Below are 14,791 nucleotides of genomic sequence, written 5' to 3'. Positions count from 1 at the left end.
CTAAGGCCTAGATTTGATTGTGTTTATGGTACCTGGGCAGGAATGCCTATAAATGCTGTCAGTGATAGTTTTACACAGCTCCCGACTTTCTTAAGTATCATTCAGGAAGGTGTAGTAGAAGGCAGCTCTGTTGTAACAGGCTTTATAAAAATCAGCTACATTTTTCAATCCTGTCCTCCTCTTGATACTGATATAAAATGAAGAGAGAGAAATATGTATAAACATAAAAAATAGCAGAGATAAATGTTTTAGCAGGGTCTGTTGCAATAGGACAAGGAGTAAGATTTTTAGACTAAAAGAGAATTGATTTAGTTACTGGATGAAATTCTTTACTGTGAGGGTGGTGAAGCAGTGGGACAGGTTGCCCAGAGAGGTGGTGGATGCTCAGTCCCTGGAAACATTCAAGGTCAGTCTGGGTGAGGCTCTGAGCAACCTGATCTAGTGGAAGATATCCCTGCTTATGGCAGCGGGTCTGGACTAGATGATCTTTAAAGGTTCTTCACAACCGAAACTATTCTGTGATTCTGCAAATACAGGGGAGGAAAGAGCAGAAAGAGCCTGGTGTTGTCAGTCCATGCAGGATCACGCCCCAAGAAAGAAATGTGCAGGTGACCCAAAGCCACTGCAATCAGAGCAGTCCCCGTGGCATTTGGAGGGTAGGGGCTGTGCCAGCCCTGGCTGTTCCCACCAGCAAGGGCTGAGGCTGTGAGTCACCTTTGCCAGGCAAATGCCCCTGGCTTTCTCCTGCTTTCACAGCCCTGCACTGAAGCACTTCTTGTTACCTCTGCTGTCTCCGGCAGCTGGCACTGTTCACCATAACAGCCTATGATGCTATTGTGGGGGTTTCTCAAATTTCTATTTATGCCCAGACATTATGGGCTGTGTGGATGGGAAGTACCTGGCTGGCTTCTGATCTGTGTTTGAGTAAAAACTACCCACACTCCTTCCCTAGGCATCTCAGAAACACACCTTACGCTGTTTGTTACAGAAGCTGCTTTGCTTTCAGAGAGAAAGAAACTCTGCCAAGTGCCTCTGCTCTTTCCTACTGTGTTCCCTCCAATATCCCATGTGTGACTTGAAAGACCGTGTAACTCCGGCCTCTGATTTAAAAAGGATTTTTCATTGTAAAATACATCTAAATGCCTGCAGGCTGACAGCTTTCCATTCCCTAATGCTGTCTTGTGTGCCAGCCTTTTACAATGTAATCACATGTATGGCATTGATCCAGTGGGGAATTTTGAATTAATGCTTGAAGAGGAGTCCTGTTTTCAGGACTGATGGTTGGTGGACTGATCCTCCTGGAAACTTTTATTTTAAATAATACATAACCCAAGAGATTCAGTGGGGATCCTGTAGCAGGTTCCTTTAGGAGGACACTTCCATAAAGCCCCAGCTGAAGCAAAGGCGTAGGTGTTTCAGCCTCATCAGCTACACTGGTGATCCAGTGATGCAGCTCTAATCTCATCGGCCTGGAAACAATTAGCAGGGTAATTGCGGCAGCGCACGCTCTGGTACAGCTGGCATTAAGCCCATCCATGAGTCTGGATGCTTAATTTGCCAGAACTTTGGGCTATTGAAACTCCCCTGCTGGTAGCAGCCAGGGTTGAGATCTGTAGCTGAGAGGCACAGAACCGTCTGCATGAGCTGCAGCTGCCCCCGTGGCGGCCCCAGCACGGCTCTGCCTCTGCTCAAGGGGGGAATCGTTCCCTTTCTGCTCTCTCCAGAGCAGAAATACAAATAGGTTTACTGGCATACTCAGAATGCTTTCTACTGCCCTAACAGTGCAAAGCAACTCGAAATTCATCTTAGACAAACGATTGCACTGGGTTCACAGATTCTGTGCACTGTGAGCCACGTAAAGCAACCAAAACATACTGCTCTGTGTAGCTGGGCTGAGATTCCTAACCGAGATTCCCCCTGCCTTTTCTCTGTGCCAGTTCATGCATGTACCACTACCTGCTGCTGACATACCAGCATTCAGTCATGTCCCCAGGGGCCCAGCATAAGGGAAAATCATGGGGAGGCAGAAAGAAACGGAATGGAAAAGGTTTTTTGCAAGTTGGTGATGCAGACAGGTTCTGAGAGGAAAATGTATGGCTTGCTTTTCAGAGCTTAAGAACCTACTATCCATACAAGAATTCAAATTAAGTAATCTGTATGAGATTGTTTTACAGCTGCTCAATTGCACAACAAAAGACTGTGATGGCAAAAGGCAGGCATAAAAATGGTATTAAGCTAAACATTAACCATAATGACTAATAAATGTCTTTTAATATGGAACCTTTTCATGCTGTTGATATCAGTTTTGAATTGTATCTAACTCAACTCAGCAGTCTAGGAAGCAATAAAACTCCAGTAGGGCTTACATATGAGAGAGTGATAGAAGCAAGAGCGCCAATTCATATGAAAAATGAGACCATGTTATTGTGTCCTAGCTAGTGCAATAGGTTCCAACACACAGGTCTAAATGACCTGCTGGATGACATACTCATTCTTGGAAAATTACTAATGTTCTGCAAAGTGAAAATGGCTCTTAAGAGGAATGAAGTGTCTCCACTTAAGCCTTCTACACTGCCTCCCTGAGATTAGCATATAGAGGAACAGATAGAATAAGGAGCAAATTTTCAGCCTGGGTTAAGCAGATGGGCTAAGCCAATGCTCTGTTAAAATTGTAAAAGCCATCTTTGGCTTTGATGAGTTTTTTTGGTTGCTGTAATACATTTTATTGGACCAGCTGGTATAATTGGGGAAAGCAGACAAGCTCTTGGGAATGAAAGCCCTTCTTCTCATCTGAAACAGAAGCAGCTGCACTGCACTCTCCCCCTCTCAATAACAAAGCTGTCTCTGCATAAGGGTTGGAGGGCAGGGAGGCAGTCGAATATATCAGGGCCCAGAAAGATTATAGCAAACAGGCAAGGAAAAATCTACAAAGAAATGCTGACAGCAGTGTTTTAGTTTGAAGTCAAGAGCATTTAAGAATAGAGTGTTGGAATCAACCCCTCTGCTTTAGCCCCACATTAAATGTGAAGTAGCGGCTGTAATAACTTTTGAAGTCAGACACTATAGCCACCATAATTAATATTAGAAGAAATTAGGTAGAGCCCTTATTAGACAAATCAACATAGCTGGGAAAAACACAGCCCTTTTCAGGCTTACAGGTTTCCCTTTGTTAGCCCTCCAGGCCTGTCCTGTAGCAGGTGAATAACTGTGATTGGTATCTCCATGGAGTAACTCATCTAGCTGAGATGTCTCTCTTAAAATGGGTGGGATCACTTTCTGGAGAAAGTCTCTTCACTGATTCTAGGGGGAGTCTTTACCACAAACTCACACATGACATCTTGTATGTGATAAGCTTTCACCTGAGATGATGCCACTCTTCAGACACAAAGATCAGCTATATCCTGCCTTATTTTCCAAGAGCCATTAGTACACCATCGCTGTTGCCTGAGCAATGGGAAGGGTGCCACAGCCCAAACACACTCACCGCCTGGTCCCCCAGCGCTGACTTCAGGCTGATGCGCACTTTGATGGCATCACTGGAATCTGGTTTAAAAAGAAACAAGGGCCTTGTTAGAGCTACATTAACAGAAAGTCTGTCCCTGGGAAACACTGGGGTGGCTAAAGTTTCCTTATGGGCTCCCCTGCTTCTCCTAGAGAGCTTGGTGGGATTGATCTTGTTTCCTTTCAGTTACCACTACTGCAGACATGCATGTGAGCTGTTCAGTCCCCAAGCCTGGCTTTGCAGTAGACAGAAGAAAAATTCCTATTTCCCACCACTGGGGAGGAACAGCTTAGATGCAGATGTTGATGTCTGGTTAGGTGAATCCCAGCATTAGAGACTAGCACAGCACTGTAAGAATTATGGTACTCTCAAGTACAGATAGTGATTACACATATATAACCTGGGTGGTTCAACAATTATTGTCTCTACAAAAGGCTGAAAAATGCATTTTTCTCCTTTTCCTCCCCTTGAGCTCCCCTCTTTGACTAACACATGACAGTAAAAAAACACAGTACTAATTTTTTTGCACTGGTTAGTCCCTATGCCCCCAGTACAGGGTCTGCTGGCTCCCAGGACCAGTGGTTGCCAGCCCTACCGAACAGGCCCGCTGCTTTCAGGCAAGTGCCACACAAGTCCAAGCCCCTGATCTTTCTTCCTTTTGTACAGCCATCCCACAGTCTGAGAGCTGCCTCTATGACAAAAAAAAACCCCAAACCACATCAATTTCTGAAAACTAGGTGGGGCTCTGACAAACCTCGTGCTGACTTCTCCAGCTCTGGCCATGAGGAAGCCAGTACATTTTCCTGTGAGTAAAACTTACTGCTTGGTTTGTATTTCCCATAACCCTCTTCCGTATGGAGAAGAGCCTTTAACAGCTACAAGACAGAGGGACTTTGCTAATCAAGAGTTGTGAGGACTAACAGGAGTCCTTAAATTACTCACAAGCCATACGTACATGGAGCCCAGTCTGTTTTCCAACCAATGAATCTTCCAGAATTGTTTTTTTTCAGCCATTCATATAAAGGTTCAAAGTAGTGGAGCAAAGGTGTTGCATTCATGTATTTCTCTCCTGTTACACTTTCCAGTGCTTCAGTCCAGGGCTTGGATCTGCCTAATGACAGCAATTGTCTGTGTATGTGAAATGAGAGGTAATATATGTTATTGCCACATTCCATCTAGAATAGCAAAATACTCTGTGATCACTATAAACGTTTTCTTATTTGCTTCTGAATTCCCTCTTTTCTCCTATTATTCCTATTAATAAAAATATTTTATTTCCATTAACAGATAATTAAACCTTCAATGTTTAGAACATCAGTGTACATAAATCTAGTCAACTTGTCCAAATGAACTGAGCAGATACACGCTAAATTTCCAAGCAAGGTTCATTCTTGATGCAACCTCATTAACTCCAGAAGCTTTTGAGGATGACTTAGGCTTTGTTTTACTCTGATTTACACGTGTGAGAAATTTGCTTCATTACCTCAGCTTCTCACCAGCTGCAGTGGAGTTGGTTATATCACATTTGTGAAGAGGGCCAGTATGGTTAGCTGCCTTGCAAAGTGCCTCCTGAAACTGGAACTGGTAGATGGTCCGGGTGTAATACCTAAAGGAAGGGCAAGGAAAAGGGAGGCACAGGTTTTGTTAGTTGTCTGGCAAGGAAGCCCACAGGCCCTTGGCCTTTGAAATGCTCTGCTGTGTCATCCATCACTACTGCATGGGGGGCTGCACTGCAGGGAGAGAGGCCAGCGGATATTACAGGCTAAGCTTGCTCAAATCTAACAAAATGCCATGATCAAATGCAGCAGAAGAGTCTCAGATCTGTTTGTTGCCACAAAAAACAGGACAGAGTAAGGTTTTTAAGCCCAGCTCTCCACTCTGGCTGAACCTTCTAAAATGTAATGAATGGGACACAGAGGGATGTTCAGGGTTAGTTGCTTCAGGGCTGCATGTGCGTGGCCCAAGTGACACAAAGCACTGTGACTCCCCAAGAGGTAAATACCTCATACAGAAATGCTTCTGCTGGTTTGATGGCAGCATGAAGCTTCTCTGCACTGCAAGAAGCTCAGCAGCCTCCTCACTGCTCAGAGATTATTGTGGAGCAGCCCTTGATGTCCACAGAAACACTTCCATTGAAATCAGTGACCTTCAGTTTGGACTTTAAACAAAATAAGATTCGGTCTCAAGACTTTTCAGTAGATGTTTCAGGTAGCTGGGGCTTGTTCTGTAGCCAAAATTTAAGTAATGAATTAAACATTGCACTACCTTATGAAGGAGTAATCATTGGCCACATGGAACAGTGCTGCAGGGTCGCAATAGGTTTCATCATGAGGGACTGGTTCCACAACACCAACTATTTGTCTCCTGGGGATGAAGGAAAAACACAGGGTTTTTGTTAAGAGACAATAAAGAAAAATAATCTAACTCAGCTTTTCTTCTGTTTTGTCTGATACATATGGGCACCTCTCTCATTTCCAAACAGAAGAATTCCATATAGCTTCCCATAACGCCAAGTAAGTTTTGCTCCACAGCTGGAGACCACAGAGAGGAAGCTTCTTTGAAACTAAGAGTGCAAGGAAATTATTTGTATAATAGCAGGGTGTGCAGGGAGAAATTAGTGGTATAAAAGAATCTACAAGATGAGCTTCACACACACACCTCATGCCCTGGGCCATCCCAAGTTGAGACCTGTGTTTTTGCTCTGGGTAAGTGCATGCAGAGACCGAGCGACCCAAAAGGTGGATGGCCTCCTGTGCCACTGGGCTGTAGAGGAGGTTTCTCTTTATTTTCCTCTCCTGAGAGTGTGTTTCCTGAGCAGCACTACAGAAACAAACCCATGCTCTAAGTACTGAAAATGGTAATAAGCTTTCACGGAAATATGTTCCGTAAGCTCATATTTCAAGTTCTTGTTCCAGCAGCGCTTTGCAGTGCCACTGCAACAGATGTGATAAGCTTCCCTGAACAATTTGTCATTCTCTGTTTATCTGACATCTCTGCTACTTTTGAATACATTGAAGCTGATTGATTTTTACAGTAGGTCAGGAAGCTTGCATATATCAAGTTTTATTATAGATTCTGTTTGCTGACAGAGGCTTAGTGTTCATGTTCATGTTAGAGGGCAAGCTCCATTTTCAGTGTGGGGCTTGTTTGGTTTCTTCATCTTTTTCTGTCCCCATATTGTAACCAACCTGGGAAATTCCAAAATGTAGTCTGAATCAAACTACTTTTAAATCTTGAGCTCCAAGGTGGTGAAAATAGATTGACTGGTGGGTGTAATCTGATAATGCACTTTTGGATGTTATTTGCCAAGGGAACTGTATTTTCTTGACAGATAAAGCTGGGATCTTAATATATAAGAAAGGAAAGAATCAGTCTGGAACCTTTCAGACAATTTGTCTCCAAAACTACTAGACAGTGGGGAGGAAACACAAAGCAAAGAAGTGTGCACAGATAGTTGGTAGATTGAGATCTGCATGCTTCTCAGGCTGGCAAGTGTGATGAACTTCACTTTCCACTTGTCCTTGAAGATGTGGGGAGCACACCAGAACACATGACCAATGAGACTTAGGGAAGGGCTGTACTTAAGTACTTAAGCTACAAAAATGTCTTGGGGCGTGAATCAGGGGGACAGCAGTGTTGATCTGGAACATCCCGTGTGTTGTCTTTACCAGAAAACTGACATTAAAAATGGTAAGGAAAGCATTTTGAGAGGCAAGGTAAACGGCTTGGGGCTGTACACAGTCATAATGGGGATATGTGGCTTGTGAGATATTGTGTGAACCACACTGGGTGTTTCTAGCTGGCACTCTACAGAGATTTGTAGAAACACCCAGAAAAACAGATCCTGCCCTATGGGGGCACAAACTCCTCAATATGTTGAGTAACTATGAAGGGTTGGTTTTGCAGGTTCATTTGAAAAAAAATCCCCTTGGTTTCACAAACTTACTTCATCTCCCACCACCGTTTTGTCCATTCCTCCTTTGTAATGTCACCCCTAAACACCATCCACCTCCACTTCTCAAGCATGTAAGTAAAAGGCATTGTTCCAACAATTGTTAGTGCTTGCTTGAGCAGAAAGTTGATTTCAGTTTCTGAAGAGAGAAGCAGTTAAGGTAATGGTTATGGTAACAATTAGTATCTGATTTGATGGCTAAAGTTGCTTCCTTTTACAGCTAATGCTTACATCTTGTTTGAATCACAGATTTTCACTAAAGAAAACATGGAAGGAAGAATACAACTGAAAAAAACATAAGGTAAAATCCTTAGGTATTGTATGCAGTTTTATCCCTCTTTCTTTCGCCCAACCTCCTAAATAACCTTGGCCTTTGGCATTTGCATTTCATTATCCTTCACTGAGAGCCTTCTCAGGCTCTGGGGAATTTTGAGTTGAAGACATCTAAAAATGTCAAAAGTGTACATCATCATTCTAAGGCAGGGAAGCCAGACAAACTGCGTTATAACAAGGGCTGACATATGTTATCACTCAATATTCACTCAAATGGGAGATGTAAATCTCAAGGTTGCAGTTTCATTCGAACTGTTAAATACATACCTTGATAGAGATATGTACAGATTCATGCAACAAAAATTGAAAAGTGTTTTGGAGACTCATCCTAATGAACTATGAAGATTTAAGGACGAATTCAGTACCGAAGATAATGAAGTGCTAGCTATTTGTTTCTGAATTATGTAGCATCATTGTAAAGCCGTGATCCTTGCTCTACAATGTGATTTGAGGAAAAAATAGTATTTTTGGCAAATTAGTGTAGTAAGATTTTCAGAAGCTTCTCAGCTGATTGCTGAGTTCGCAGGTATAATAAGGCCTGCAAGTGCTTTCACTTAAATACATAATATTTATGCATTTATTTACCTTCATCCTCTTGGAAGGTTGGCTCTAGGAGATCAAGAGATTTCAAGTGCTCAGGAGTGGCTGCAGAAAGTGACATAATTTCCCCTACAGCTTCATGGAAGCCCTCGTTAGCGCCGCTTCTCAGCAGGTAGGGCTGCGCAGAGTACGCCATGTCGTACTCAATGTGGCCCATCTCGTGGTGTGCGGTCAGGAAGTCGTCCATGGTCACTTTGGCACACATCTTGATCCTGCACACCAGAACAAAGTGCTTGTGGTTAGAGAGACAGTGGCCTAGGCAGTGGTTGCCTGAGCCCTGTCTGCCACAGCCACAGGGTAAAGCCCCTCCAGAGCTTGCTAATGCCCCTTGCCCCTCACAAAACCTGGGCTGCTACATCCTGCTATGCAGTGCAGTTCCTCCTGCAAGAGTGAGACTTTGAGGGGAACTCGGCAAAACACCTTCAGTCACCTTGAAATTGTGCAGAGAGTAAGAGAAAATCGCTGTTTTGTGAGAAAGCAGCTGCTTCCTGAAACCTAGCAATAAACTCACTGTGTGTGTGGGAATGAGTAAGCACCACCAATCTTAGGAAGATAGTTGTGTGAAAAACCCTGTGTGTTGGTGAATCCTGCTACTTTGTCCTCTTGTAGGTACCTTTTAATAAAAGAATTTCTTCCAAATAGGGTTTCTTTTCACCTTCCCCAGAGTGCTAAGGCTTTGTGTGAGGCTGATGGCTTTCACTAAGGTTTTGCTGGGGACCAGGCTCTTTCCCTGGGTAACTGTGGGGACTGCAAGAGAGGACAGAATTCCTGCCAAAAAACTTCATTGTGGGGGGACTCGTTGTCCTTCTCCTTTCCCAAACATGGAAGAGATTTATGGATTTTCATGAAACTGGATCTCTCTGCTAAAGACAGTGGGCCCTCAGGAGATTTTCTCTTGTTATCCAGGGACCCGGTGCCATTGCTGCAGAATATGCAGTTGTCCACAAATCTCACTGGTATCCACAAGCACCTGCTTTTCTGCTTATTCCTTAAGCCCTAGAATATAGCCATTATTTCTCTAGATCATATAAATAATAGTAACTTCTCAGCTAAAATTTGAGAGTAGTTCTTGGACCTTCATGGACAAAGTTACACAGAAAAGTTAAGAGTCCTACAGGATCTTGTCTTCCTTTCCCCTCTTATCAACCAGAAAAAAATAAAGTAGGAAAAATTATAACTTAAACCAGGATGTTGCACCTTTAGTGAAAATATGTTTATTCTAGGAGATGGTATAAAAGGGGGTCATAGCAATTTCAGTACCTGTAATCGTTTAGCCCCAGATCCCATGCTGTTGGGTGGCAGACAACCTTCCTGCCATCAGTCGGCTCTGTGAGCATAGAGTTTGTCCAGAAGCCCTCAGTCATGTTATAAAGGCCAACGGAGGTGAAGAAGGCCTCAGCAGCTTGGAATATTTTATTTGCATTCCATCCCTGAAAGAGACAATGCCACCAATACCCACTGCTTCTGCATGGAGCCTGTTCCCAATGGCCTCCTTAATGCAGGGCAGCTGACTTTATCTCCCAGGAACTTCAGATCAGCACCTGGTTTACTGAGAGTACGATAGTAGTGTCTGCCTTTGGCACTTCTGGAAATTATGCTTGGAACTGGAATTAAGTGTTTTCCCTGCAAACAAAATAGGTTTCTGCACTCAGAGGTTCAGCTGATAGCACATGACCCTGACCAGAGAAGGTCTCAATAAAAGATAAGGTAAGATAAGAAAGACGTTCCTGCCAGTAGCATGCCAGATCTGGGATCTGACCCTTCAGCCACTTCAGTCAACTTGGGACAACTCATTTGAGGGAGTGGAGCTACATTCCCAGAAGACGAGCATGACAGATTTCAGCCAGAACTATAAAACCTGGCAAATGTGTCTGCGGGAGTTGCTTATCAGATTGTGACTGTGTGGTAATGCCCAAGATATTTTTGCCGTTCAGCAGTTTTATTATCCTACATATCAGAAGCTCTGCATTTACTGGACTTTAGCTTTCACAGAGATCTAGGTGGCAAACAGCTCAGATGGATGAGAATTCTTAACTGGGGACATCAACCAACAAGGATGAGCTCAGCCTTTGCCCCAAGGCTCTGCAAGGAATGCTTCCCTCCTTGTGGTGATACTTCAACAGATACAGATTTTTGACGGGGGATCAGCAGTATAAAATAGAGATGAGAATGATGCAGACTTGTGCAAACTGCTAACGAATCACCTTCAGCTGTTTCTTTTCTCTTATCAGCATAACATCTGCGTGGAGTGCTCCCTATGACACAAGGTTAGATTCCAGGTGAATAAGAACATTTCAAAAATCAAATTCCACCTATCATTGTTTATTTTGTAAAAGAAGTGAAGCTTAGGCAAGACTGCAGAGAGTTATCTTCACCCCTATTCTTGGTCTGGTAAAGGTGCCGTTGCAGCTTTTAGCACTACAGATCTCAAACACAGACCTTATGGTGCTATGCAGTTAGCAAAAGATAACATGCAGCATTGCAGTTTCCTAGATGTATGCAAATAAACAAGACTGACAAAAATGAAACAAACTGTGATGTACAAACTATTTTATTATGGTAATGACTGGCAAAGGTCATATTTGATACCAGCCAACTCCAGGAGTTCTGAAATATTTATATGTTCAAAATATATCTCTTAATGGATAGATGTCTCAGAGGAAAATAGACTTGGAGCCTTGGGTAAAGGAAAAAAGAGAACAGCTAAGGGGAAAGGTACAGTGAAAAGCAAAAAAAGGATGCAGAAAGCAATATTTTGTTGGCAGTGTGTCTGCCTGAGGGAAGCCACGGTTTTCTAGAGAGCAGCTGACAAGTGGTGCATAATTTTTATACTGTCTAGATTTGTTACACAATGCATATTGCATAAAGGCATGTCTTACCTTTTGAACCATTGCATCAGTTACATCAATGTTTGGTTTGGCTGGATAGGGAACAGTCAAGGCATACAAATTTGTCCAAAACCTACCCCACATATCACCTTCATAAAAAGAGAGAAACATAGAAATACTTTCAATTATTTATTATGTATTGTCCAAAAGTGCCAGACAGCTCTATAAATTGTGCAGTGTCATAAATAGGGATTTCTATATATCTAAACTGGTCTGATCCAGATGTGGAGGGGAGCAGTTCTGGTAAGTCATGCATAGGTCAAACTCACATCAAAGATGCTTTTATTACCCAATGTCAGATATTCTTGTGCAATAGTTTCAGAACTGAACATCCACGTTGTTAGTCTGTGTGATTTCCATGCTATGTTCAAGTACACAACAATTACAGCAGCTTGATGCTGCATGCTTTGAAAGCAAAGTCATGAAATGCGGGAATTTAAGATTTGAAAGGAAAAACAACTCTCTCCGAAACTCTCATTTCTAAGGATGACCAGTGCTGCAAAGGGGAGGGAAATGCCCCAGCCCAATGCTAGAGTTCTGAGCTGTGTGTTGCCAGCTCTGGTGAGGATGAAGACAACTTGCCTTCTCTTCCTGCCTCTGCTGCTAAGCACTCGTGTCATCTCTGCCAGGAATTTCTCCATTTCTCCTCTCCTCTTATCTGTAACCTTTTTGCTACTATCGTGATTAAACAATCAAATTACTCTCTTCCCTCATGCCTTGAAGGTGACTGTCCTGTGTATAAAGTCAGGCTTGCGTGACATGGACATGTTGACATACCCAGCAAGTGAGCAGGGAGGCATCCTGTGGAGCTGATGAGCTTGGGGCCGTACACTCGCTCCAGGTGGTGTCTCACGTACGCATGCAGCTGCTGGTACAGAGGTTTTATCTGGGGGCAGAGAAGGAGAAGGAAACTAATTATTTTCACTTTGCTCTATGCCACTCATCACTCCTAAACAGAAAGCCTTGAAGATGCCTCTGGCAGATAAGTGCACCCCAAACCTGCAGCTGAGCTTTGCCCCCTGCCTCAGGGCTCAAGCACTGAGTCCAGATCCTAGCCCCAGAAGTTACGTTCAGGTATGAGGAAGGGAGCTAACTTTAAATGCAGAGTATCAAGGATGCCATCTACCCCACAGGAAACATACCTCCTGCCATGGGCCCTACCTGGATGAGAGACACAGACTTACAGAGCTCCCTCTCTCAGCCTTTGGGGACAATGCAGCCCAAGGGGACCAAGCTGGTCCTAGAATGGCTGCAGAGATAAAAATCTCATGTATGTCTCCCAGCATCTGTTAAACCCAGGTAGACTGCATCCAGCCAGTTTAGAGGTGGTCTCATCTTTTTTCATAACATCAACATCTGAGCCCATCATTTCAAAACACTACTCAGGTGAAAGCTTCTTCTGCCTCTACCTGCTCAAATGTTTTCTCCACATCTTCTATCAGCTGGTCACGGCTGTATTCATAATCTTGTGGAAACTTTGCTTCATAATTTGCTCTCCAGTAATCTCCATAGTCAGAATAATCTGTAAAGCATGGATGCATCACATCAGGACACCACATGTGGCATTGCTTAGGTCTGCAGCTCCCTTCTGATCCCATGGCGACCTGCAGCCTTCCCCCAAAGCAAAAAGGTAAAGTGCAAGATAGTTTGGGTCTAGCAGGAAGTAGAGAGCTCCCTGAGGCTCTGTCCCATGAACATGCAGGTATGGGAGGTTTCCAGGAAATTCAGAAATTGCAGTCATGGTTACCTGCTAATTAGGGTCATTCCATCTGGAGATGGAGGTCAAAGGAAATCATCACTCCTGACTGAAGCTCCTGAGGGACAGCAGCCTCTGCTCAGGCTGGATATCAAGGGGTTCATTCTCACCAAAGGTATAGGCTGGTGAACATTAAATATGGGCCCCCTCTTCCAGCAACTAATTCACCAGGACAGATGGAGACACCACAACTGAAATTGAGCTCCCAGTTCCACTAAATCTTCCAGTCCACAGAGCTCCATCAAGCCTGGAGTAGAAGTGGCTCATTGCTGAAGTTTCTTCTTTAGTGGTGTGGATGAAAGTAATAATGACTGTTCCTTAATATTTGAGGTTTTTCCCTGTCTAACTATTTGGACTATATTTTCTTATCCCTTGTCTCTAGCTCCAGCTTGACAAGTTTTGCAACACAAGGAGTGTAGGAAAGCAGGTGATACAGCTGCAGTTTGTCCAAAAGACAGATGATGTAGCCACTTCAGAAGCTATCTTAGAAGACCCCAAAAGAAAATTAGAGGCCACCTGCCATTGTTCCTTGAAAAGACAGTTTCCTATGATTTGTGTGTAGATCTCAGACTGGAAGCACACTTAGTCCAAAATCCTTTTTAAACACCCAGCTGCATATGCTGGCCCAGGCCTACCAAATCTGATCATTCCAGCTCGGGAATAACACTTATAAATGCTACCAATGATTGTGGCTCCAGAAAGAAGGTCAAGGCCCATAGGAAAGAGGAGGTGTTCCCAAAACTCAACAGCACTCAGAAGTTGTTCAAATTAAGTGTGCTTAGCCATAAGTTACAAGCAGTGCAGTTCTGGGTAAGACAGTATGTAATGAAGGGCACTGATACATTATGGCCTTTGGAAAAAGTGTCACAAAGAAGGGTACCAACAAAAAGGTGCCTGGTGTTCCAGGCTGGTAAGAAACCTCTGATCTGGTCAATGGCATCTGTCAGCATTGCGTCCTACTTTGGGATGTGCATACCAAGAGCAAATTATGTGCAAATTATGTATGAGTTTTGAATTCCTGGGCAAATTGTGTGAGACTACAGTATGTTTGCTAGTTTATGGAAAAGAGAAATTATTTAAAAAAAAAAAATTACTTACTATTAAGCTTTGCAACCTCATTTTCAAGCTCAACATACTCTTCATATAATGGTCTCATCATCCTGCCGACATCAGCTCTCCAGCCTTCCCAGGCCCACAGTCTCTCATGATAATCAGTGTTGTCAGCCATAATAGCATCCAGACCTGTCAGAATGAAAAATAAGTACTGGGCCTTAAAAAAGCAGAATTTTTCTTTCACAGCAGGCAAATGAACTCAAGTGAAAGAAATTTCATGAACTGAGAAGAAAGCACTTTGTGTTTGATATACTGAAATATCCCATTATTTTATTGTATCCTTCTCTCATTTAAGGTTTTTCCCTTCTTTTTAAGAAGCATGGAGCAGATCATGAGTGTCTTAAATGCTCTCTCTGCGTTGCCCTCCCTTGAGTTGGTAGAGTTCTTGGGACTGGCCTCAACACAGCATTGATTCCAACAAGACTTTGACAGCAGGGGAAAGAAATTAAATTTTCTGTGATGTACGCAAACCCCAGGTGACAGGCAGGCTGCCAAACAAACTGAGCAGCCCTCTCCAAATTTTGTCTACTACGAGGAGGAGACAGTATGTCTCATGGGCAGCAGGCCCACTGGAGTTCCCTGTACTGCAAGGTGCAATTAAATTATGACTAAGCTTTAGATAGCAGGATATATCTATTGCAATTACT

At 43.3% G+C, this 14,791-nt stretch overlaps 1 protein-coding gene across 2 annotated transcripts in view; it reads right to left on the bottom strand.

Annotated features, from left to right (window-relative positions):
* The window catches only part of ACE2 (angiotensin I converting enzyme 2), a 33,210-nt gene that overhangs the window by 4,889 nt on the left and 13,530 nt on the right, over positions 1-14,791 (bottom strand). For both annotated transcript variants that reach the window (XM_027639017.1, XM_027639027.1), the window contains exons 5-15: positions 14,130-14,273; positions 12,685-12,797; positions 12,053-12,161; positions 11,267-11,364; positions 9,648-9,817; positions 8,373-8,599; positions 7,449-7,593; positions 5,768-5,866; positions 4,986-5,108; positions 4,458-4,630; positions 3,485-3,543 (exon numbers count right to left, since the gene is read on the bottom strand). In XM_027639017.1, coding sequence (XP_027494818.1) covers positions 3,485-3,543; positions 4,458-4,630; positions 4,986-5,108; positions 5,768-5,866; positions 7,449-7,593; positions 8,373-8,599; positions 9,648-9,817; positions 11,267-11,364; positions 12,053-12,161; positions 12,685-12,797; positions 14,130-14,273 — 1,460 coding nt within the window. The remainder of the gene's footprint in view (positions 1-3,484; positions 3,544-4,457; positions 4,631-4,985; positions 5,109-5,767; positions 5,867-7,448; positions 7,594-8,372; positions 8,600-9,647; positions 9,818-11,266; positions 11,365-12,052; positions 12,162-12,684; positions 12,798-14,129; positions 14,274-14,791) is intronic.

The sequence above is a fragment of the Corapipo altera genome, unplaced genomic scaffold, assembly GCF_003945725.1.
Source record: "Corapipo altera isolate COAL_440 unplaced genomic scaffold, ASM394572v1 0, whole genome shotgun sequence".
NCBI lineage: Eukaryota > Metazoa > Chordata > Aves > Passeriformes > Pipridae > Corapipo > Corapipo altera.
This window is presented reverse-complemented; position numbering and strand designations above follow the sequence as displayed.